This window comes from Monomorium pharaonis, chromosome 3 (genome assembly GCF_013373865.1).
Source record: "Monomorium pharaonis isolate MP-MQ-018 chromosome 3, ASM1337386v2, whole genome shotgun sequence".
Lineage (NCBI taxonomy): Eukaryota > Metazoa > Arthropoda > Insecta > Hymenoptera > Formicidae > Monomorium > Monomorium pharaonis.
In genome coordinates this window covers 2,753,901-2,781,600 of record NC_050469.1, presented here as the reverse complement: position 1 = coordinate 2,781,600, position 27,700 = coordinate 2,753,901, and the positions used below count along the sequence as shown (strand labels likewise).

The following is a 27,700-nucleotide window of genomic DNA, read 5'->3' as shown; positions in this document are numbered from 1 at the left end:
ACTACAAACATAATAATAAAAGCTATATGTATTTTTTATGACACACACACATACACGCGCGCGCGCGCGCGCACACGCACGTATGCTTATATATTTATATAATATTTGAATGATAAAATCATATGATTTTATCTTTATATAATCATATTTAGTTACATATGGAAATAAATCTGAACAAATATGATTACAAAAAATAAGATCATATCGGGTAAAAATTCCAATATTATACATAATCACAAAATTATATACGTTGTTAGATCTGTTTATATCTAATTATATATATTTATATATGATCATATTATATCAATTTTTTCTCGGTTTATGATATTAAGTACGTTTAATGTTTTTGGGTTTTATTTTTTAGATCTAATGATGTTATTTTCTTGAGTTGAAATATAAAAATTCTTGAGTATAGAAACTAGAGTATAGAGCGTAGTAATATTTTGATCTTTATTGTATACATTGTATTGTATATATTGCATTTTTCTTAGTATTTAACTATTATAGCATTTAGTATACTTTTTACTTTGTTTAAAAACAATTTAATTTCTCCTTATTTAAAATGTTCTTATTTTATTTATTCTCATGTATAATATTTATTTCTTATATGATCAGGAATGGCATTTTGTGAATAATTTTCAAGTTAATAATATTACTAATTAACAAATATGTTACTGATATTAAATATTATTATTAAGTATTACAACTGTAATAAAAATTTGTTTTAATCATAAAATGCTGAAACAAATAGCATCTATAAAGATACTATCGATTATTTTATACATGTGTAAATGTAAATACGTGAGTATGGTAGTATCTTGTTGTCATAGTGACTATTCAACAATTTAAAATCAGTACCTAGAGGCATGAAAACATTCCTTAGTCTATTTACATTGTCAAGACATTTATATAAAGAGTTATTTAGAATTACAGTAATTAACTAATTTACAAATTTATAAATAGTTCACAGTTCTACAATTATCAGAAAAAAATAAATTTTTAGAAACTGTAAATGTAACATAAATCAGTATTTTAAGAAAATATCACATAAAATATTGTAAAACTTATCTAAATATTTATTAACAAATTTTAATCTCGATACATCATGATGGATATGGAGATGAATGCTGAATTGGACGGTGTAAGTAACTATTTACGAAAAATGTCTAATGACTAATTTATTGTTTCTATTTTTATAACATGCTTTGTATGATTAATCTTTAAATTTATATTGAAAATTTTTTAATAGTATAAAAAATTTAATACTGTTACTTGTATAACCGCATTTTATTCTGAATGTTATTTTTATTCAACTGTCTATGATAGGATAGTTTATGTTACTTTTACTACAGATTTTCAGCACTAACAGTGAATTTCGGGACGCAGTAATATTCTGTAATGCAATAAAAAAATAACGCTGCTTTCAGGATGAAGGAAGTGAAAGCAGTCAACCATCCTCGGAGGGAAGTTCAGCAAGTAACACGTTTTGTATTTTGGAGAAAGATTATGCAAGGGTAAAAATCTTTGCAAAAGTTATTAAAATGTTTTTCTTATTTATATTATTTACTCAATATTCTATTGCATTATAGATTTGTACGGTTTATTTTTTAATTTTTAACTTTTGATGGTTTTTTGAATATTTTTTTCAAGGATTTGCATAATTAGTTTTACTAATTATACTATTATACTGTTATACTATTGTTATACATCTTTTTAATTTGTTTTATTTCTATTATAAAGCTTAATTAAAATAATTATTAAAATATTAAATTTTTAAAATATACATATATAACGTAATTTAAAAAATGAACAAATTTACATTGTACAAAAAATATTTAAAATGCAAAAGCAAACATTAGATATTTGTTTTTTAATATCAAGATGGTAATATTGGAATAGGAATTATTTGTTCAAAAAATTTTTTAATTTTTTAATGGCTATTTAAAGTTTTTTCCATTAATTATTCCAATACTTCTATGAACACGTTAATACTTTGAAGTTTTGTTTAGACAGTTTAGATTCAAGTTTATATTAAAGTTTATATTAATGTTCTATCTATCCATAATTAGTGTTCTAGAATTAAAAATATATTGAAGTTGTCTATCTAGATAATGAAGGAAATGAGTATCAATGAAGCACTTGCTCCTTTTGAAGCTGAATATACGAGACTTTATGAATTCTTGTACAAAGCTCACAGAAATGAGAAGGAACTATTGGGACAATGCACGTTGTTTAAGGTAAAATTAAGTAAATATTAAATTGCGCAAAAAAGATAGTTTCTCTGTCTCTCGCTCTTCCTCCCTTCCTCCCTCTTTTCCTCCCTCTCTTTATGTTTGATATTTCTCTTTATTTTATTTGACATTCCAAATACTTTTTCAGAATGAAATTATAGACAACACATACAAGACAAATGAGCTTAAAAGAACATTGGAGGCCTATGAATACGAGATAGCTCGATTGAAAGAAGAAGTTACTAAAACAACGAAATTGGCTGATGCGGCACACACACGTGAACAAAATGCACAGGAAGTAATTGAGAATTTGCGTTTAAATATTGAGAAGCTAAGCTTGGAAATCGAGCAAAAGAATAAACAATTAACAGCCGAGAAAGAGTGAGTCTATTTGTATGAAGGATACTTAAAAGAACTTGCATTACCAAATGAAATTATGATGTAGAATAAATAGTAATACATAGAGGGAACAAAAAGTATCGAACTGATAAAATATTTCAAAAGCAAAATATCCTAGATAGTACACAATATTTATAAAACATTTGCAAAATATTTATAATATTAACTTAAAATATTTATTTAAATATTTTAGAAATATTTATTTAAATATTTTAGAAATATTTATTTAAATATCTCATAAATATTTTTATGACCTTAAATTGAATAGATTATAAAAATTTATCATAAATATTATACAAATCTTTATTATAAATACATTGAGCAACAGAATTAGCGCAACAAGAATTTATATCAAAATTTAACTCATAATAACTGTAACTATAAATTTATTACATGTAACTTGTTACTTTCCAACTCTGATGAAAACTAATATTTCGTGATGATCCATGAACACTTGATGTTTATGGATGTTTTTTATAGATCAACTCAATAGATGTTGTAAAAAAAAAATATGTATAGTTAAGTTATACTTTAAATAAATAAATTTATATGTAAATTCATACTTTTAAATTGATTTTTATACATGCGAAATAGCATGTGAAATAAATTACGAATAAATCTGTTTTTATTATGTTCCTGTTTAAAAAACAAAGTATGGTTTCGAATAGCCTTTTTGCGCCATTTAATCTTGTAAAATCAGTTTCAATCAAAAAAATCAAAATTTATTTAATATTAGTAAAAAACAAACAAATCAAATTTTTCTCAAATTTAGACATCTTCAATTTTCTTCAAAAATATTTAAATTGCCCATTGCTTAGGATGGTCCCTTAGAAATACAGTATTAAGATTTGTATAAAACAATGATATATTTAGAAATTGACTACGCCTTTTCGATTCATTGGGTAAGGGTAAGCTTAGATTGATTTGTTCAAATCGCTCACATTCGGAAAACAAAAGACAGTTTACATCACGCGCACAGCGCCTGATGACGAGTGTTTTGAAAGCTCATATACATAAATGGATTAAAATCAAAAGCGGAATATAATACATACTATAACTAACGGAACATAATCTATATTAGCTCTATTCTACAATACGACAAAATATATAAAATTATTGTATACAGCTTAGAATATATTGGCAACAATGTACTTCTGGAAATCTGTTTTGTTTGGATTTCGATTATTTTCCAAGTAAACTTTCTTTCTTAAAAGTTTTATAATTATAGCACCACCGTTAGCACAAAGAAAGAGAATCTATTGAAGGAAAAGGAAATACTTATTGGCGAGATAGAGACTATGCGACAACGCATGAAAAATATGTCTCTCTACACAGAGGACCTTGAAAAAAAAAGTAGCGAAGCCGATCAACGAATGACGGAAATGCAAGAAACTCTCAGCATGCAGCTAAATGAAATCTCGCGAGAAAAAAGAGCCCGAGAAAGGGCAGAAACAGAGGTGCGACAACTTCAAGAAGAAATCATCATAAAGAAAAATGAACTTGAGGTAAAATATTCATACAAGACTATTAGAAACTGAAAGAAAGGTTGTATATATAATAAAATGCAAAATTTAGTGTTCATGAAACCTTTTGAGTGTTACTCAGGAAAGTGATCTTGATAATATATATCAAGATCATCGGGGAGGCCTCTCCTATTCAGCATTTTTACCTAAAAGTTATCTTAAGTGACTATTTCTAGATTAAAATTACTTGTAAGTTTAACTTTATGCTATTTATTAACATAATTAATAGTTAATAAAAATGATAAAAATTTGATAATTGAAAATAGTTTGCAAACACATCTATTGAGACCAGTACGAATAACATGATAAGATTAGAAAATTTAATAAAAGATCAAAAAATAACAGAAGAGAAGATGCAAAAAGAGATAAACAAGATTATTCAAAAGAAAATGAATCTTCAAACAGATCTTGATAACGCCATTTTAGAAATAGAAAAACTCGAAAAAGAACTATCCGACAAAGAAAAACAGATAAAAAATATTAAGTACGAGATTAACAGGTAATAAAAGTAAATCAAATATTGAAGAATTATTAGTAATTGTTTACGAGAACAAATAGTCCTTATATTATTAAAATTATAATTGACAATATTTTAGGACAAAGGAGGACAGTGCTAAATATAAGCATGAGAAGGATTTGATAGACAAACGATTATTGAAAGCAGAATCAGAGCGATTAAGATTAGAGCGCGAATTAAAGCAAGCTCTGATTAATATTAAGAATGCCGAACATAATATTCAAACTTGTCGCAAAGAACAGCTTGAGGATAAGCAACGTGTTGAATTTCTGCTGCGAGAAAAGAACACCATTGCCCGGAGCAAGGAGACCGCATACGATCGAATTAAGCGATTGAATCATGAATTATTGCTGTACGGACAAAGCAAAAAAAAGATCGAACATGAGTTAGACACACTGACGCAGACTATCGACGATATGAAGAAACAAATGAAAGTTGTGGAAAAAGAAAGAGATAGATATAACTCAGCGATGCAAGGATTAGAACGGCAGGTAAACATTTATAAAGCATTAGGTATAACGAGGCGTGTGAGAATAGATATTTGTGTTACGAGTGAGGAAAGTAGACTATTTCTTTCGAGTACGTTTATCTCCATGTGGTAAAATGCCGATTTGCGTGTGTTGTATATAGTATTTTTTGTTATAAATGTGTCGAAAATGGCTCTTGAGTGACACAAGTAGACAGGTTACCCGAGGTCAAAAGTAATAGCAATGCCATTTTTCCAAGCTAAATAGAAGAAAAAAGCTAGATCCAGCTGGAAAAGAGCTAGGTTGACAATATTGGAAGAAAACCGCGAAGGCTCATGCGCTTGCGCTTTGCTTTTTTTATTATATATATTTATTTAGTTTCTGTTATGTTAATGTTCTGTTATGTACAGTAAAAGAAATGGTTCAATGATAGTAACTTTACCCTGTTATATATTTCTTTATACGTTTCTTTGCTTTTTGTTTACCTTTCAATAATTTCAACACACACACACACACACACACACACACACACACACACACACACACACACACACACACACACACACACACACATCCATTAAAACTTATAATGAAAATTCATTACATATTATTAGACATTTGTCAAAATTGATTAAGGAGATATAAATTCTATAAAAATATATATTGAATGCCAATAATAAATTTTTGTTGTTAATTTTTTTTATACAATAACATTGTAATTTTTTATTATATAAAGTCAACTTTTTCAAGAAATTTTTTGGTATTTAAAAAAGAAAATTACATAGCTGCGATAAGTTTAAATAATACGTAATTAGCTTAGATTCAATTTTTACAGAAATTCTCAATTTAGAAAATGTAAACAAAGTTTTTCAACATTGAAATCATAACTCAAAAATAAAATCTTATATTAGATTGAAGAAAATTTATAGTAAAGTGTATGATATAATTAAGAGCTTATCCAAACTTTCTAATAGATTGATAGAGACAGAGAGAGAGAGAGAGAGAGAGAGAGAGAGAGAGAGAGAGAGAGAGAGAGAGAGAGAGAGAGAGAGAGAGAGGGAGGAGGAGGAGGAAGGGAGAGAGGAAGCGCAGGAGACCCTAACCTTAGTTTTTAATAAATATTTTGAAATTTATCAAAAATTTTTTTATTATCAACTCGACAAGTTGAATGACTTAAAATTACAAACTATTTAATATCACTGTTACTAACCAACACTGGACGCTTGTATGCGAACTATACGCGCCGACAAATTCGTCGGGCTTAAAACACACAGCCTTAACTTTAACTTTATGTTTTATTTTTTACAATAATTTGTTTACGGTTCTTTTTATCTATGGGATTTAAGGAAGAACGGAATCTTATGATGCTAATTGTTAGAGCATCAAAGATATTAAATTGTTAGTCAATCTAATTTGTAATATCAGACTAAGAACTGTGTTTCAAAACTAACGACTCAATAAGCAAAAAATCATTAATCTTATTACAACAATATTTAATAATATAGAATCAATTTATTAAACGTTTTTTAAACACGTTTTAAATTATTTAAATTATTGAATAATTTTATGTTTTACAATTAAATATACATATTTTTTATATTAAATATTTTTAAGTAAACTCTCTCTCTTTTTCTATGTTCAAGTTTTTTGTTTCTAATAAATTTACGTTTATTAACTGATCCTAAGAAATAAGTACCTACACAAAATAAAGTAATGCAAACGATAAAATAGTTTTATAACATATTGACAGCTAGATGATTACATAAGTGAGACTAAACAGAAGCAAATGGAGATATTAGATTACAAAAAAAGTTTGGCAGATGCCGAGACAAAGTACCGTCAACATCAAAGTTTATTCGAAGTCGTCCGTGCCGAACGAAATCTGTGCAACAGAAGTCTGGTTGAAGCGCAAGAGGAGGTGCGAGATTTAAAAAGCAAATTAAAAATTACAAGTCAACAAATTGAGCAATTAAAAGAAGATATTGCGATAAAAGAGGCCAATCTTATCAAGGAAGAATTCCGTAAGTTATTTCAATCTTAAACTAACAAGGGGACCCTTATGTTAATAATTGATTTTGACAAAAATTATATGTTGACAAAAGTTATATATAGAAAAGAAACTGCTCCTGTATATCTGAGCAATAGAATTAGAAATAAATTAAAATTTATAACAAATTTAAATATTATTTATTTATTTATTTTATAGTGTTAGGAAAGGTTGAAAAAGAAAAAGAAGAACTTAAAGTTGATCTACTATCGTCTCGTATGGAGATATCTAATTTGCGACAACAAATTGAAGAAGCAAAGAAGAATGAAAAAAGTCTTAGACAGACTATACAACAGGCAGATAAAGACATCGGACGTCAAAAAAAGGATATTGATAACGTTATGAATGAACGTGACATACTCGGCACTCAATTAGTTCGAAGAAATGATGAACTTGGCCTCCAATACAGCAGAATAAAGGTTTGATTCTCATATCTTACAATTACACAGGCACACAAAAAAGGAAAGTGGTCTGATACCATTAGTCAATCTCTATATGTATTTTGACGTGTTGAACACAAATTTAGTGCCACTGTGATTATTGTATCTTTTATTTGGCAATTTTCTTTTTTTTAAGGTATAATGCATAGCATATTTTATAACATTAAAAAAATTTTTATTTTAATTTATTAAAAAATAAAGTTACATAATATATTCTAATGACCGTTTTGGAAAAATACTATTAGACTCGCAAAAAACCATTAAAAATTATTGGAATATTATTCGCCTCCAATATTAATTTCAATAATTTTTTTGCAAGTTCAATAGTATTTTTCCAAAGGGAAACTTTGTATATTTCTATTACAATCTCTATGATAACATTAAATTTACATCTTTAATTCAGAAGCTAAAAAAGACTTGGTCAGTATCAACTGTCTTTTTCAGAACTAAAAAGGCATGTTAACTGTCAGCAAGTCAACTTTAAACTTTTATTTTCTGCATTAAAAATTCGAAATACGACATTATCATAGTATTTTTAAAAAGTCTCGACATCCATTATTAAAATCTCTAATAAAAAATTGAGGTAGTCATGTATGTTTTTAAAGTCATCTTGTCAGATTATTTCAATGTCACGCAGATATTGTCATCTGGTAGAATTTTCTGAACATTGGCATGTTTTGTTTAAAACTTTTCTCATAATTTCAGATATAATTAACTGCTTTTAAACGTTTAAACTATCTTATACTTACACTTACATGCTGCGTAGGTCTTAAATAGAACATTACAATGTGGAGAGATGCAATATAATCAAAAATTAGAAGACATTCGATTACTCAAGTTTGAGGTGAAAAGACTTAGAACTGAGAAAATGTTGCTTGCGAAGAATATTTCCAATATTAACGATTTGCGCCAAGAAGTTTTTCATTTAAACCGTAACCTGGCAAAAGAAAAACTTAAAGTTACTGCACTTGAGGAGGAAATTCAAACTCCATTGAACATACATAGATGGCGGAAGCTCGAAGTAAGTTTTTTTTTTAAACTGGAATTTAAAAGACTGCATATTAGAAGATAGAAATATTATTTTTTTAAATTGTGTGACAAAAATTTATATACTTTTTATATGAATAAACTTTTATATAAAACACAATATACAGGGTATCTTTAAAAACTAGAGAAAACAAAAAATGTAGGTACAATTTGCAAAGTAAAGTGAACGCTTTATCTTATTTAGTTAATTTGTCTAAGCATCAATATTATTTCAACATTGGGCCAATGTTAGATTATTTAGTTTTTCATATTGTATATTAATTGCATCCTAATTTAAAATCAATATTTTATTATCAATATTGGGATTACATTGGAAAACATTTGGAAAATATTGGCTTAATGCATTCCTAACATAACCAATATTTCGCCAATACACTGCTAATGTATTTTGTTATTAGGGTAATATTTAATATGACACTTAATTCACACTTTTCTTTTTTCCAAATTTCATGAATCTATCATTGATTTACATCACTTTTAAAAGTAAGGTACTTGGACCGCTATTCTGTAACCACTTACCAACAACTATTGATGTCGTTAAGTGTCGTTGCGCATATTTTTTTATATAACAAAATACGTGCGCAAAGATACTTAACGACATCGATAGTTGTCGGTAAGTGGTTACGAAATAGCATCACTGTACCCAATATAGCTCACCTAAGTTTTGGGGATTTTTAAAATTTTTTGATAAATATAAAATTGAAAAATTAGAGCCAGGTTTAAAATGGAAAAAAATATGTATACAACCATTCGTTAAATATAAAACTGTTTATTTACTATGAGGCATTATTTTAACCTCTAACTGTCAAAAAGTTAATTTTTAATCACTGATCTGAATAGTATCACTTTCGCTGAATCAAACTGAATACATGGCCATATTAGGTATGTACAATGTACCTCACATGAGAATTATTAAGTAACTGTTATATAATAAATAACTGTTATTTTAATATTCCTATATATTGAGTTGGCCAATAATTCCAAATTTTGCCAATAGATGATTTTAAACGTTCTAAATTTTCAAATTTTTGATTATATGAGAGTGCAGCTTTTTAATTACTTTAACATCAATAAACAGTTAATTTATATATTTTTGATTATTTTAATAATTTTTTATACCAAGTAAATTATTGCTATTTTCTAAATATTCGATTATTTCATTATAGACATTATAGATAGTTTTTTTCTATAATAGGGTACAGATCCTACCACTTTTGAACTTATTAAAAAGGTACAAATTCTGCAAAAACGTATTTTGAAAATGTCTACCGATATGATCGATAAAGAAAGAAAATTAAAAGGTACTGAGAAATTATACATGAATCTTCGTGATGTTTTGTCAAAGCAACCGAATTTGCAAATAATGACGAACTTAAATACGGTTCAAAATATGTTACGTAAAAGAGGGGAGAAAATCAAAGTAAGTATTAAAACTTACATGGAAAATTTAGCAAACTGAAAATTGCAAAAAATTTTAAACTATAGAAATAAACTATATATGAACCTATAGTTACATAATAACTTTTTGTTCCGACTAGTATATGGTACTAACAAGGAGTAAGCAAAAATTGCAAGACCGCTTTTTGAATTTAACCATTATCTATTCGATAGGAGAGGTTGAATAGGAAAGTTAAAATGTAAAGGGATTTGAGTGAATAGATTTTCATCTCCGAGCATTTGCATATAAAGTTAATCATTTGACTAGCTTTGAGATTTTTATTCAGATGGTTAAGGATCATTTCTTATCAAAATTTGAGTCAATTTAACCGAGGGTTAATTTTTATAAGATTTGTGTGGGCTTCTTTGGTTTCATTACATTTTTTGATTTTGCAAATTAAAAATAAATTTATTGTATTTGTTAATATTTTAAATAAAAAAATATTTTACAAATATGTTTTTTATTTAATCTTGTTTTAGAATTAAAAAAGTAACGGAAAAAGTAATAAAACTTGTTAAGTAACAATAAAGATAACTTGTTTTATACGGTAATGAGCAAAGGTTACTAATTATTTTTAAAAAGTAGCTTTGCCATCCCTGCATTTAATTAATTCTGCATTTCATGAAGATATTTTTAAAAATTGCAAACGTTTATTTTTTTCACAGTGTTTCATCGCAGAACTAAATATGTATGAGTTGCAAGTAGGCGAGTATAAAGAAGATATGGCAACAATGACCAATGAGATATGCAAATTAAAAAAAATGTATCAGACACAGAAGCGAAAGCTTCAAAAAATAAATGATGCGAGCCTGAAATCCAAGTATAAAACTACTGTCCCAGATATTTTAATAGTCAATAAAAGATTTTATGGGGGTGGCTTCAAGATAACGACACCTACTCCTAATAATATTTGTTGTATTGTAGAATCCGCAGCAAGTAGATAAGACAAATATATAATAAAATTAATTTTATCAATTTTTGAGTAGAATTTTGTTTTAATCTTTTATTAGAATTTTGTTTTAATTTCTAAGATTTTAAATTAGATTTAGTTTATGTCATATATACATATGTCTTTTCCGATTCTCATTTTTTTTATTTCTTCAGCATTATAATATTACATATTATAATGTAAACATATAATATATTTTAAAACATTAATCTTTTTGGACAACATTTATGTTGTCCCCTGAAAAACCGCCAAAAGTGTCTCAATTTTGAAGGGTGGTTTTACCCCTTCAAACCGTTTTTGGGCACAAACTAAAAATTTCTAAATTCATGTATTCACCCCCCTCTACATTTATGCCAAGTTTCATTAAAATCAGAATTTACGGATTCTCATGAGGTTCCCTTGTCAGAGTATTGTAAAAATTCATTATTTTCCGCAATTGTCAGTCTATTGCAGAAATAATTTTTTACAATCCTCTGTGTATTGTAAAAATTCAATAATTATTTTCCGCAATGGTCAGCCTATTGCAGAAATTATTTTTTACAATCCTCTGTGTATTGTAAAAATTCAATAATTATTTTCCGCAATGGTCAGCCTATTGCAGAAATTATTTTTTACAATCCTCTGTGTATTGTAAAAATTCGATATTTTCTGCAATTGTCAGCCTATTGCAGAAATTATTTTTTACAACACTCTGTGTATTGTAAAAATTCGATATTTTCTGCAATTGTCAGCCTATTGCAGAAATTATTTTTTACAACACTCTGTGTATTGTAAAAATTCGATATTTTCTGCAATTGTCAGCCTATTGCAGAAATTATTTTTTACAACACTCTGTGTATTGTAAAAATTCGATATTTTCTGCAATTGTCAGCCTATTGCATTAATTATTTTTTACAACACTCTGTGTATTGTAAAAATTCGATATTTTCTGCAATTGTCAGCCTATTGCATTAATTATTTTTTGCAACACTCTGTGTATTGTAAAAATTCGATATTTTCTACAATTGTCAGCCTATTGCATTAATTATTTTTTACGACACTCTGTGTATTGTAAAAATTCGATATTTTCTGCAATTGTCAGCCTATTGCATTAATTATTTTTTACAATACTCTGTGTATTGTAAAAATTCGATATTTTCTGCAATTGTCAGCCTATTGCAGAAATTATTTTTTACAACACTCTGTGTATTGTAAAAATTCGATATTTTCTGCAATTGTCAGCCTACTGCAGAAATTATTTTTTACAACACTCTGTGTATTGTAAAAATTCGATATTTTCTGCAATTGTCAGCCTATTGCATTAATTATTTTTTGCAACACTCTGTGTATTGTAAAAATTCGATATTTTCTGCAATTGTCAGCCTATTGCAGAAATTATTTTTTACAACACTCTGTGTATTGTAAAAATTCGATATTTTCTGCAATTGTCAGCCTATTGCAGAAATTATTTTTTGCAACACTCTGTGTATTGTAAAAATTCGATATTTTCTGCAATTGTCAGCCTATTGCAGAAATTATTTTTTACAACACTCTGTGTATTGTAAAAATTCGATATTTTCTGCAATTGTCAGCCTATTGCAGAAATTATTTTTTACAACACTCTGTGTATTGTAAAAATTCGATATTTTCTGCAATTGTCAGCCTATTGCAGAAATTATTTTTTACAACACTCTGTGTATTGTAAAAATTCAATATTTTCTGCAATTGTCAGCCTATTGCAGAAATTATTTTTTACAACACTCTGTGTATTGTAAAAATTCGATATTTTCTGCAATTGTCAGCCTATTGCAGAAATTATTTTTTACAACACTCTGTGTATTGTAAAAATTCGATATTTTTTGCAATTGTCAGCCTATTGCATTAATTATTTTTTACAACACTCTGTGTATTGTAAAAATTCATTATTTTCCGCAATTTTTGCAATAGGCTGACAATTGCGTAAAATAATAAATTTCTACAATACTCTGACAAGCGAACCTCACGAGAACCAGTATATTCTGATTTTAATAAAATTTGGCATAAATGTGGAGGGAATGAATACATGAATTTAGAAATTATTAGTTGATGCCCAAAAACGGTTTGAAGGCGTAAAACCACCCTTCAATGTTGAGACATTTTTGCGGTTTTTTGATATATCTCGTAAACTAAACAAAATATTAAAAAATGTTTCATACAAAAGTTTTACAGCATAAATACCTCCATTTAACTACGCTATTTATTTTTCGGGAAAAAAAAATAATTTTTTTATAAAAAAGTTTTTTTTAAGTAAATAGCATAGTTAAATAAAGGTATTTATACTGTAAAACTTTTGTATGAAACATTTTTTTATATTTTGTTTAATTTAGGAGATATATTGAAAAACCGCAAAAATGTCTCAACTTTGAAGAGGTGGTTTTACTCCTTCAAACCGTTTTTGGGCAACAACTAAAAATTTCTAAATTCATGTATTCACTTTCTCTACATTTATGCCAAGTTTTATTAAAATCTGAATTTTCGAGTTCGCGAGGTTCCCTTGTCAGTTTAGTCCGTTCTATCTCTATGCAAGCACTGCGTCGAAAATGTTTAGACTCTGTATAATAATTTCATAATATAGTCTCTCTATAGGCTAATGGCTCATTTATCATGTAAAAAATGTTTAAAGCATTGTTTGTTGCTATATAATAGTAAAACTTTTAAGATTCTGAAATTTCCAATTCTGCAGCTAGCCAACGTTTTTAAAAAATTTATAATAAGATATCGATAGAAAGTATCGACAGAAGTAATCGAAAGAGACGGATGCACATCTGTACGTTTATTTTCATCATAACGCTCGATTGTGAGTTTATGCAGAAACTCCCTTTATTAATTATGTAATATTTATTACTTTATTACATTATTCGTACGACATTATGCACTGCGACTACTAAGATCTCGTTTTTATTGTTCGCGAGACGAAATGTCAAATCTAACGGATTGAACGCTCCGAATTTGTGCGATGTGAAATCTTGATCGTTACTTTGTAATTCACAATTAATTACACAGTACTTAAAATAGACTAATTTCTCCCATTTTTATCGTGTTCTCTGTTTTTTTTCTTTTCTCCATAATGAAAAATGGCATTTTCTTTTCATGATTAAATATTTATCAGTCTGATACTCAACTCATTATTGTTTAAGTAAAATTATTATTTATAAAATTTTTTATTTTAAATAATAGTTTTGAAATATAATTATTTAAAGTAGACCAATGACAAACTATATTGATTCGTACGAATGATAGCATTAGTAATTGAAAATCAACAACTAATTATTTCACTTAATTTTTTAAACACTTTTTTGCTGTATTTTGATTCACAAATTTTGCAACAATTTGTATATTATTAACAACACATGCCAGCAATAAAAAGGTATTGAAGTATGATATACTGTGACAAGCGATTTATTTATAGTATTACCATATACAAAGTTTACTGCCAAAGGTACTTTATAATTGTTGCATAAGGTTAAAAGCGGAGAAAGCTGCCTTCAGAAGCTGTAAAATAAAATGAAGTTTAAAATAATGTAAAATAAAATAGGTTATAGTATATTATATTGTATAACAAGAAGTTAAAAGGCGGAAAAACTGTTTCAGCACGAATGCAAGGAATAGACACACAAGCCGAAGGCGAGTGATAATTATGACACGGCACAAACAGTTAACACAAGTGTATTACTACAGAAAATAAAGTATTGGAGTGCCAATTGTGGACCAGTGTCTTAAGCTAACCGCCGTCTATTCTTCCTTGGATCGTAATCTTTAAGATGAGATCAAATCCCGAATAATAATTTAATTGATTGTGTTGAAAGGCACAATAAAATTTCTCATTTTTAACTATTTATATAATAAATTGCATTGGCTTTGCAGAAAAGTTAAAAATTGTTTTACAAAACCAAAATTTATACAAAAATGCAAAAAATAAAAGGCAATTTTATTTTAATAACAAAAAATTTAACACTTATAAATTTAAAAAAATTAGCTTTTTTATTTTATACGTACTTTGATAATTTAAAAGAATTTAGAATTCTGTAAAGCCAATTCAAAGATATCTTCTAATAAGAAGCATTAGTAATTGGTTTTAGGATCTTTTTAAAATAAAAATTTAAAAAAGTATGGCAAATTGGAAAAATTTTGAGGTACAAACTAATCGTCATAAAACTTAACGTAGACATAGTATGAGATGAAATATAAAGAAATCTAATCAAAATCGACTGGCTAAATGATAGGATCTTGGTTAAAATACATAAATAAGGCAATATGTCTACTTTATACTGTTTGATGAAATGGACAATTAGTAATGGATTTTGATTAGATTTCTTTATATTGGCCTCATACTATGTCCATGTCAAGTTTTATGACGATTAGTTTTGTACCACAAAATTTTTTCTAATTTACTGTATTCCTTTTACAATTAAACTTGAAAAATTATGATATATTATAAAAAAGAAATACTGCACTTTAGACACATTATGCAAAATATGTGAAAAAATGACATTATGCTGCAAAATATATTAATCCTCAAATGGTAACGTTGAGGTCGGCTCTAACATTTAATTATTTCAGCTTTATTTATTTCGTAGTGCGCATGCATTTTTCTGAGGATTATGTGATCTTGACTAATCTATCTTTAGTTTATTTATTAGTTATCATTGTTAGCGTTAAAGGCATTCAGGTAAGTGATATGTTCCTGAGTTCTTAATCACGTCAGAACTCCTTCATATGGAGTCGGATCCGACTTCAACGTTACCGTTTAAGAGTTAATTATGCATTGTTATGTGCTCAAAAATCAGCTTCTATTAGTGCTTCAATATTTTAGAATAGTGAGAAAGAGTTTGTTTTTACAAATCATGCAGTTATGCACCAAACATAAACTTTATGTCCTTATTAATCACGTTTTAGCTATACTTATAACTTTTATATTAATCACTAATATATATTTTCAATAATACACGGATTTCTTAATCAGCGGAAGTACTCCCCTCTTAATCGAAATCATTAAAAAACAATAAATAGTCACAGTTATAGGTACAGTACAGCGTATCAATGAATACATCAATAAAACATTTATTACAATTAGAAAGTAAAAATTAATCGATAGTTCTAATGTTAAATTTTAATACTGACATTGCCATAAGATTCCAGAGACATTGTCACCAAAAAACTGCTAGTAAATCGGATAGGTTTTGTGCTACGCTTCATAATCATCAATAAGTCCTTTTGTTCACTTTTTGCCATGGAAATCCAATCCATATGATATATTTCTTGGCCCAATTCAACACTCTATATAAATAAAAATAATTGAACTGTCACTAACTCTATGATGATATGCTTTGCATAACGTTATTTTTTATTCATATGCAAGATGATCAATTTTATTTTAAACAGGCAAATGTTTAAAAAAATATGTAACATGGAAACATGTTTCAGAGAAAAATTTACAAATGTTAAATATAGGTTTGTAATTAAAATTTTTTGCAGATAAATTTCTTTACCTAGAAGTAACACAATTTTACAATGTATATTTATTTTAAAAAACCATTAATTTTACATATTTTTGACAGTAATTATATTATACGTAGGAACGTCTTAGCATTCTAACGGTACCAAATTTACAATAAGAATACGTGAAATATCTGATTACTTGACCGAAAATACTTAGACAGTAGGTGATGCCTTAGTGACATCACTGTGACGCAAAGGATTAAATTGCGAAAGAGACTACGGAAAATCCTTTGCTACAAAAATTAAAATAAATTATTAAATATAAATTTATTTAATTTATTACAAGTATTATTTAAAGTCTTTTTTTCTTATTTTGGGGGGACTTTGTTTGCTGCAAACCCCCAGCTTTCTCTCCCACTTTCGCCTCCGCCACTTTTTACGCATTTGTAACAGAAAATAGTATGTGCAACGTACTTAATATACAATAATAGTAAATTAATTCTCCAACCAATAAATGTTTTAAGCACATTGTTGCATGCAGTCATTTGTTGCTCTCTTTACGATGCGAGTCAGTTGATGGACCGATTGATATTATCGATAGATCGATTGCCGGAAGAATTTGATTAACAACGAGTCTTTGTAAATAAAACAAAAGTTTGAATTTAGCGCTGGTCTCCTGCCGAGGAGGATGCGTAGCGCGTGAGTGTGTGTGAAAGAAACGACTGCAGTGGTGTAACATTATCAATTAAGTAAATTACCTATATGGTCTGCATCGAATCTTGGTGATAAATATAATTTTTCTATTAATTTAATATAAACTGCGCGCCGACAATTTTGACAGTCTTGACAGTTAGCTATTTTTTACATTTATTTACATTTTTTAGTATAGTTTTCCATATTTTTCAAGATATTTGCCTGTCAAAAATAAAATAAGATACTCTATGTACGTATCTTTATAGATTACCTTAAATCATAACTACCTTAAGCATAACTTCGTTTCCACCCCAACAATAATAAAAAATCTGTATAAACAGAATAATTGTGTAAGTAGATAACGAAGCCAAATCCGCTATTACCATTTGAGAAGACAGACGGTATATAACTGAACAAAGTAACAATATACTGACGAAAAATTGAACGAAGATGATTGGACTGAATACATCATTGATCGTTTTAGCAAGTCTATAAATATTTACATATTATAGTACAAATTGTATATTACATTAAAATTAAAGTGCTGGAAATACAAATAAACCAAATCACATAAATTAAATTTCTGGAAATAACAATTAAAATTATACAGGATTTGGAGATGCAAAATGTGTACCTCCAAATTTTTTCGAAACTGAATTTGGTCTATTTACATTTTCAGTGCTTTAAATATATAAACATTAGACTAAATGTATCACTCTTTTTTTTTAAATGAATAGTACATTAGTTGAAAAAGAAATTAGAAAAAAAATTATTACTATAGTCTATGTGAATTATAGAAGATGGACAAAATAATGTCTAGAAAATACATTACTTATGTTATTAGTAAGAAAATGGTTTACTTGTTTATCTTGGAATTACAAAATATATGCAAATGTACAGAAAATAATTTATTACACACACACACACACACACACACACATTTGTGTACAGAGTGTTCCAAAATTATCGTTCCAAAATGTCCAAAATTTTCACTTTTATTGACAGATTTTGTAAAATTTTATTGATTTTACGTATTGAATGTTTTGTGAAATTATTGAAGCAGAAAAATATTATCATTTTAATAATTATTTTTTCTAGTTTATCATAATTTTTTTTATTGATTCGCATTATTTGAATACATTTGTAATATCAGAAACATTATTCTCTAACTTCTGACGCACTTTATATAACAAACTCAACAATTCAATTAATTGATTGCAGTTGTTTAATTATGCAAATATGACATTAATTTTTACGTTTAATGAATTAAACTTATTAAACAAATACAGAGAAAAATAAAGACTTTAAAGAAATTAACTTATTATATTGTATGTGAAGTTATATTATATCAATATGTAAAAAGATCCCATGTTGTATAAAGGCACTTTTACTATAACAGGTATCTGACGCGTCTTTTTACAAAATGGTTGGTCTACTTTGAGCGCTTTCTATTTCAAAATTATTATAGCTTTGACATTTTTACATAAGACTTTTTGCCTTAGAATGTTCCACAGAATCTGTTCGTGAAATAAAACAGTAATTTTATAATACCTTTGTATATAGTATATATACATGTAGAAGAGAAGATGATAATATGGCTACCCATTTACATTTTATACAATAATTATGTTAATTATTAATATTTTAAATTAATACTTGACGCTTATATTTATTAAAGTGTTGTTCATTAGATTTTAGATTCAAAGTTATCAAATATTTACTATATTACATATTACTATATTATTTATAAAAATGTAACAACACTGTATAATGGGTCAAAGAAAAAAAAGGAATGATAATATTATGGTCACCACAAAAATAAACGTAAAAAATTAATTTTCTTTAAAAGAGTTACAATATTTTGTTACAAAATTATATATTTAAATAAAAATAAATTGCTAGGTTAGAAAAAAAATGTAGCATAATTGTGAGATAAAAGAGATAAAAATAGATAGATTTACTTAAACTTTAGGGTATTATCTGGCGTAACCCAAGTAAATTTTGAAATGCGTGCTGTTTTTAAACGAAGAAGGGTGGGGGAGCCGGATGCGGAGAGGAGGAGGACTTTGAGATTCCAAGTATTAATCCACCGCTTGGCAGAGCCAGTGTGTTCTTAGGAGCTGAAGAGCAAGCATTAAAATTCTGCATTCGCGTATTTTTCACCCAGTTTGTACGGAACGTCACAAAACTGCTGGATTAGATAAAATCAAATTTGGCATAAAAATGATTTTAATTGTTTTTTCATAAAGTTTAATGCAAAATTTTATTATTTAGTGCAGAAGATTTAAAAAAAATGTTGAGATTGATTGAATTTATTCGGAGATATGAGCCGACAAAGTTTCTTTAAAAGCGCATAATGTTATTTAATATCAAGTAATATTTTAAGTATATTCTTAGAATATTAAGTGTACATTTAATATTCTAAGAATATATATGAAATATTAAATAATATTATGTGCTTATAGGGTGCTTGTAGGTTACGCTAATTCAAGTTTGTACTTGAAATTACTAATTGTAACTTTTTTATAGTGTACCCTGAGGATTAATAAAGGTAGGATTTTTTGGTTTATACATAATCTTTTCTTTCTGTCGCGATAATAATTTATACGTGATACAAATTATTAGTTAACAGTAGAGTGACAATATATCAAAAAATTTTTTTGGTATAGAGACGATCAAAAGTGACCATATTACTAGCATGCTTAGGTGGCTATATTAACAAAATTCTATGTCATTTAACTTTGTATAACTCGAAATGTGTACAACCAAATAAAAAATTAAATAACAAAAAATACTTAAGTGTACATACATTTGGATGATAATGCGTCTAAGTTTTAAAAAAATGAGGAAGTATGTATAGTTAAATGTTAAAATGTACCTTAAAAAAGTTCGAAACTTAAAAAAAGTTTGACCTTAAAAATTTGAAATTAAAAGTAAAATTGCTTTATAACAAACGTTGGATTCTGTGTATTTTTATATGAGTACCACTTCATAACGGCAGACTACTAAACAAATGATTCCATAAGTAATTATTAGAATTCGTCAGTTAATAACGAAGATAATACGATTGATCATATTGTCTACAGTGGCCTTATGGCATAATACCACCATCTTCTCTTTACATGTATATATATATTTGTAGAGATTAAGTATTATTTTGCATTTTATATTTTTGACAGATTAAAAGTAATTTTTATCTGTTTGACAAACCTGATTATACATAGATGATAGAAAACGTGTTCCGATATTCTGCTTGTTCTATTTAATGCATTATTCAATGAACTCATCGGATTGTTTTTATTATTTTTCATCATTCTCTGAAGGCGATGCTTCAGAATTTCAAATTGTGCACATGTTTGTAAGCAAAATCCTAATATCGTAGTTTCTGATCCAATGTTTACAAATATGGCTAACATTAAAGCTGCAACTACTTGGAGAGATGTAAGATAGAATATAAAAGGCGAAGTACAGTCCCAAGGTACCCATGTAGTTCCAATAGGTATTACGCCTTCCATCATATATATTATACATCCAATCAAAGTGCCCACCGCCGAGATTGCACATAAGATTATATAAGGCATGGAATATAATCTACAGTTTAAAAACATAACAAATATATCTGTTTAATACATAATATAATTTAATATAATGCATAGTCGTCTAGTAATAAAACGTTTAATAGATCAATTTAAATTTTATCAGTTGTCGCAAAAACATTGTGTCGAAATTATAGTCAAATATAGTTTAGATTATACAATCTATTTGGATTGTATAATCCAAACTATATTTGAAATTCATTTAGATTTAATCCAAGACTTATTTAAAAAATCGACGTTTACGCTTTATTAAAAATTTTTGAATATTAATCAAAATTACTTAACAATTTAATTAGTCTGAGTCATATCTAATAATAAGATTTTGTTAAAAAAAACATTTACACTTTATCTAAAATTGATCGCAAAAATCGCAATTACTTAACTATAAATTGAAACCAACTTTGTATGTATTTTTAATGGAAATTTTTTTTTAGATTGATGTATTGCGTAGCATATATCTTTATGTTTCATATTTTTTAAAGTTTTGTTTAAGTTTTTAGATTTTTATTATGTTCTGTAAACAATCAAAATAAACTAAAAAACTAACAATTATATTTATTACGATTTGGTAATACAATCAGACTTTGTGTTATCGTATTGTTGCGTATTATAATACTTTTTGTTACATGTGTACCGAAAGTGGTCCTTTTTGTAGCCCTCTACCGGGGGGTGAAGTTGATAGGTTCATATTTAGAATGCGCTCATAAAGATATTAACGCGCTTTTTAATTATTTTATCTTCATTATTAGAACAATATGTATATATTGTTATGTATATAATAATAATATGTATATAAAATAAAAACAAAATGACAAAAAAAGCCTGCTAACATCCTTAGAAACGTTAATACAAGCCATATAACATTTTAAGTAAAATTATTTCACGACTTTAAGTCTATAGAATCGATGAAACAACATACTGACATATGTTGTCATTAAGTATTTAATTTAAAATATTAATTATTAACAAAGTTATTGTACAAAATGTAAATCTAAATCATAGTACCTTATCTTCTAATTTTGTAAATTTGTAGCATAAAATAAACTCAATATTCTGTATCCAAATAATTAGTGTGACTGTATATACATGATATATACAATGCGCAGAGTAAAAGTTTTAAAACAGCTAATCTTAGAAAGTATTTGTTTTCATTGGTAATTGAAAAAAATGTTTCAAATAAATATAGTAAAACTAAAAAAATTTATTAGCTAGTAATATTTATTTGAGCTTTGAAAAGATGCTAATTAAAGTCGGCGATATTGTAAGCCTTATATAACTTGAAAAGTACTCAAAAGTACAAAGGGTTAAAAAAGGATTTTTTTAAACAATGACAAAGAGGTTATCTGAACACTATAGTACATATAGTGAATACATATAGTATGCAGACGTTTTGATTCACATTTGAATTCTCTTCAATGCATTTAAAATAAACTGTTTACTTTTGTTATTTAAGACAGAATGGTCATGATCAGTTAAATTTATAATTAAATTTTATTTTTGCCAATCACCAATTTCTTAGAAGATTAGATAACAATTTATAATTATTGTTGTTTTAACATTATTGAATGTAAAAAAATGAAATAATTGTCTTAAAACTGTTACTTAATTTACACGTGTAAATTCAGTGCTGGCTCTAATTGACAACATTTTTTACATTGAATTGAATTCGTGGAGCCTTTAATCAATTTATTAGTTAAATTATACATATATATTTTTTTTGTTTGAAACACTTTTAAATAAATGAATACTTTTTAAGATAATTTGTTGTTTTTTTTTGTTCTGCATCAAATATGATATTGTCGTTTCATTTATTGATTACTGATATTGACGAAAGTCGCAACAACATTTCAATATACAAACCCAAGTAAACGATCAAATTTCATCTGGATATCAATCTCATCCTCATCACAAACTTTGCAAGGTTCTTCTTGTATTATTTCAAGTAAATTGATAATCCGATCGCGACGGACTACAACAGTAGTTGCTTTGCACATAAGGCCGACAAATGAGAAGAAAACAGAAGAACTTGAGATCAAGCTTTCCAAGTTGTCGACAACAAAGATGATATGCAGGCCGTGGGTTAGCAGTAAATACGTAAATAAATACATCGTAAAGAACGTAAATACATTATATAATGACTTGGAGTATTTCGAAGACCATTCGATTGGTCGCCACAAACCACCAATGGTATATGCAAAGAAATGGCGAGAGAGCATTCGCATTTCTGTAATTGCTATAATCAAAAGTAATAAATTTCCTTATTTATTAAAAAATAATTTCTACACAAAGAGAAATATTTCTTTAGATTTAATCAAATTTATTAAAAATAAGAAATATATACTTTGGAATAGTCAAACAAAATTATTCATTTGAAATAATAAAAAACAATTATTTTTTATTTTTTAAATAATATGTATCATTGTCACAAATATAAATCTTGTTTCTTACAGATTATTTTTAGTTACTCTCTAAATTTCCTAGAGTGAAACATTACATGATTTTATTATAAATATATATATATATTTACAATAAAATCATTTTTTAATATTCAATAAATGTTTTTATTTGACTAATTAAATTTATTAGTCAATTTCACTTATAGTTCTCGCGTCAATGAGAACTATAAGTGAAAATGAAACTTTTGCCGAGAGCTGATTGACTGAGGATCGTGCCAGCGACCACTTCGGCTGGTGTTAGTATATTCTACCGCCCTTTAAATGCTCTGATTGCCTTGAAAAGGATGGATTAAGTGTTTTTACAGAAGTGTTTCCACGTCGAGAACTATTTGTTTGGACCGGTCGATAAAGTTTCTTTTATCTCTCAAGTGCGCGCATCTTACAGAAGAAAGTGGCTGCCTCGGGTGGGATGACGGGCCGCAACGGATGATCAAAAAACTACTCATTTACGCACGCCATGGGTTGGACATGGGGATAATGTTGCAATTAAGATTAATGTTTGTTCTAAATCAAATATATGAAGTGAAAGAAACAATTCCATTACTTTAATCAAATATATTTTTAGCTATTTTTTTCAAAGATATATTTTATTTTACTCAATAATATTTTATATAATGAAATATTGCGAGCCACACCCCAACTAATAATAATAATGTTGAATTTCTTTAATAAAACAAAACAAGACATTTTTTATACAATAAAGATATAATATTTCATATAAAATTAAATTGTATAAATAAAATTAATGAATCCAAACAAATAAAAGAAAACTATTCAAAGAAATCGTTCTCTTTGTGTATCAAATAATCGCGTTATACTATTTATACTAGACATAGCAATAATTATAAGGGAGACCGGACATGTTCGAGTTTCAAAATTTCGCATTAATGTTCTTTAGCTTGAAAGAGTAAATCTAGTAACATTATGAATAAAAAAAAATTTTTTGTTATTATACGACACGTTAAATTTAAATAACAATTTATTAATAAAATAATTAAAATAAAACATGGAGCGAAAGGATATTGATTCATATTTAAGGCCAGTTTAGCTTATATGTGTTTTTAAAATTGTTTAGAATTCATGCAACATTTCATATATAAAACAGTTTTGAAATAGTAAAATGTTCAAAATTTTTACCCTAACATTTAAAATGTGTAACGTCCTTGTATTTATATTTCAATACCTAAAATATAATTTGAGGTTCATATTTGGATAACATTCATCGTCTTTTCTTTATTATTTCTTTAAAGAAATAATAATAATAAATTTTTTTAATTAAAAAAATGTAAAGTTAAACATAAAGTTTTACAGCAAATGCTATTTAACATGCTATAAATTGTACTATCTAATCCATTAGTACGGTTTTTATTATTTTATAATGAAATTGTACAAAACACATGTAATTGTATTTCTATTGCTCTGATGAGTACATTCATATAAAGTCATACCCAAGAACAATAAGTCACAATAATATTAAAACAATATAAAAATAAATGTGTGTCGAAAAATTACTTTTAATCGTTCTAAAATAATCATCCTTTAATAACTATTTTAGTGTATTATGATGACTTTTTCTCTTGCTTGGATGTTTTCAAATTTAATGAATGTGTTAGACTTTAGAAATCTTTTAATTGTAACATTTTATATCACAAAATTTTAGTTAGCACTGACCATTGCATAAAGTTTTCAGAAAAATTTCAAAATTACATTTTATATGTATGGAATGCATTTTATTACCTATCAAATTCTGCATTTTTCTGTGCAGACAGATCGTTATATGCTATTTAATTCACACTATTTCTTTTTGTAATGTTTTCTTAAATATAGTATTTCAAACTTAAGTAACTTTTCTTTGTAACTTTATAATTGTAAAACATTAAAAACTGTTTATAATAAGAAAAAATTATTTTAAAGCTGCAGTAAAACTTTTTTTAATTATATATTTCGAATTTTGAATAAAATTCCTGAAAAATCGGAGAACCCTCAAAGAATTTTTTAATAAAATTTTAATAAACACTTCGAATATATTTTTACAAAAAGATTGTCTTTCTTTTAAAAATAATTGGTTATTTATTTAAAAAAGGACCATTTTGTAAAAAGTACTTTTTATAAACCTACCCATTTTTTTCTCGTATACCATTACGCAATTCTGTATTTTTCCGATAAGCTAAATAAAATGCCTTCTTTGATCGCTTTATAATTTAACGTATATAACAAATGGAATCAAATAACTACAATTTGTGTTAAAACATATAGCAATGTGCACGCGACAAAGGATCGTAAAGTACTACAAATAAACGCTTATAACAGACCTGTCCGTAAGCGAATTAAAATTAATAACTTGACGTTGTCGCATTTAGTCGATATCTTACTACCAGTATTAGAGTTGTAATTATAACGATGTCATTTGATATAATTGTAGAATTTTACTCCTCCTGATAAATTCTAACATATTGCCATGTTCCCACGATAAGAAATATACTTTCATACAGGCATTTAAAATTCTCGCAAGTTACAACATTAACAATTATTTAAATAAATCAATTTAAATAAATCTTTTTTTACATTTTTTCACCATATATCTTCTTTGGTTTTTAATTAATTTGCATATTTGTACATTTTAATTAATTTATATATACACGGATTACAAAGTCATATTTTTTTAGAAATATGTCATTTCATTACAATATAAAATGTGCTAAATTTTAAAGGTAATATATATGTTATGCATTGTATATATACATAAATATACATTAAATTATTACATAATTAATCAAATATGTACATTATAATTAAAGAATACATTCTTGTGTAAAATTTTCAAAAAATCGATTTTTTTATTACATATTTTGATTGTACAACATTTCAAGAATACACTATCAAAATTTCAGACAGAACTTCAAAGAATTAACGATGCTACAGTCAAAAGTCAAGCCAAAAGTCATTTTATTTTTTGATTTTAGACTATTGGTTCTTGAAATACCGTGTCGTTTGGTCATCTCATTTTTTCAGTGCTGCGCCTTTCAACTAATATCTTGAATTTTTAATAAAATTCAAGTGGAATAAAACATTACCGTAAAATTTTTTTCGTATCTGGACATGTGTATTAAGTGTGTGAAAAATTAGAATTGTATGTCTTATAGTTTTCTTTAAAAAAAATTCCAAAAAGATCTTATTTTTAGTGCGATTACACGAGAATGTACCCTTAAATTGTTAGAGGACATGACATTATTTCATACATATTTCAAATACATGCGCTCAATATAATGCATACGTGCGATATAATGTCTTATAAAAGACAAGAGCGAAATATTCCAAGAATTATGATAATTTCATAGAGAAGAAAATTACTAGTTTCTTCTCAATGACAAGTTCTGCATCGTTATATGTCTCTATAATCATTAATAAATCTATACATTTAGTCATATGTTAAGAACGTAGGTAAGAAATGTCAGAACTAATATTCACCCTCTCTCGTTGTATAATTATACGTCTACATAATACTATATTTTTAATATACGGCGCAGTTAAAATTACTAGTTGACTTTCAGTGACAAGTTCCGCATCGTTACATGTCTCTACAATCATTAATAAATCTATACATTTAGCCATATTGTAAGAACGTAGGTAAGAAATGTCAGAACCAATATTTACCTTCTCTCCTTGTATAATTATACGTCTACATAATACTATGTTTATAAATATACGGCGCAGTCTCATCACTTGTACGTGTATCTGTTTTTGTTCTATACTCAGTTGAAAACAGGTTTATCTATCTTGATATATATCATCCTTTTTCTGGTGATTGAAAAGTATTGTATATTATAAAAATAAGCACATAAAATATTGATTTTTTTTACGTTCTTTCCTGTTTTTATTCAAGCAATTTTATCATTGATTCTTGAACATACACACTTTTTGAGTTTAATAGTTTTATTATTTAAGATTATAATTATTATTACTATTATTAGAGATTATTATTAGAAATTATTATTATTGCTTGATTTATTGATCGAGACAATCACGATAACTTTAGCTTCTTAAGATAAAAGTTGTTTTTAAAAATATTTATATGAAAAAAATATGGAAAAAATAGTAAGAAAAATTCCAATTACATATAAAAATAAATTCTATATTTTTTGTTAATAAATAAAGTAAATATTAACAAAAATGGAGTCTTTAATTAGCTTGAGCTCGATCTATGTTGTCAAGTGTGAAGTTGAAGAAGTAGATTAGCCACCATTTATTGCTCGTTAGAAAGTTAGTAACAAAAAATGTTTCACAAACAAAATAAAATTTTCGTTATTTGGACTTCAATGGGTAGATCTCGTTTTGCACCATAAGCAGAAAGGAAATATAGGATTGACGTCGTTTTGCGTAGCAAGTCGAAAACCCATGTAGAATAAAACTATTATGAATCTTGTTTCAGATCATAAACAT

The 27,700-nt window shown here is 26.8% G+C and overlaps 2 protein-coding genes across 3 annotated transcripts; one reads left to right on the top strand and one right to left on the bottom strand.

Annotated features, from left to right (window-relative positions):
* Positions 1-623: 623 nt before the first annotated feature.
* On the top strand, positions 624-11,080 carry LOC105836399 (cilia- and flagella-associated protein 58). Of its 2 annotated transcripts, none has more exons than XM_036284642.1 (12): positions 624-1,141; positions 1,353-1,514; positions 2,109-2,237; positions 2,380-2,612; positions 3,859-4,135; positions 4,420-4,652; positions 4,750-5,161; positions 6,888-7,158; positions 7,344-7,603; positions 8,391-8,645; positions 9,867-10,091; positions 10,775-11,053. In XM_036284642.1, the coding sequence occupies exons 3-12, from the start codon at positions 2,112-2,114 to the stop codon at positions 11,051-11,053; spliced, it is 2,571 nt and encodes an 856-aa protein (XP_036140535.1). In that variant the 5' UTR covers positions 624-1,141; positions 1,353-1,514; positions 2,109-2,111. The 2 variants fall into 2 exon arrangements, with proteins under 2 accessions (XP_036140535.1, XP_012535854.1); XM_012680400.3 differs by having other exon boundaries at positions 626-1,141; positions 1,428-1,514; positions 10,775-11,080.
* A 3,379-nt stretch (positions 11,081-14,459) lies between these two features.
* Positions 14,460-25,891, bottom strand: LOC105839151 (odorant receptor Or2). Its single transcript, XM_012685244.2, has 6 exons — positions 25,379-25,891; positions 22,665-23,037; positions 20,419-20,799; positions 17,496-17,697; positions 16,198-16,353; positions 14,460-14,568 (listed from the first exon to the last, which is right to left on the bottom strand). Exons 1-6 carry the CDS (start codon positions 25,398-25,400, stop codon positions 14,521-14,523), a joined length of 1,182 nt encoding a protein of 393 aa, XP_012540698.1. The 5' UTR covers positions 25,401-25,891; the 3' UTR covers positions 14,460-14,520.
* Positions 25,892-27,700: the final 1,809 nt, after the last annotated feature.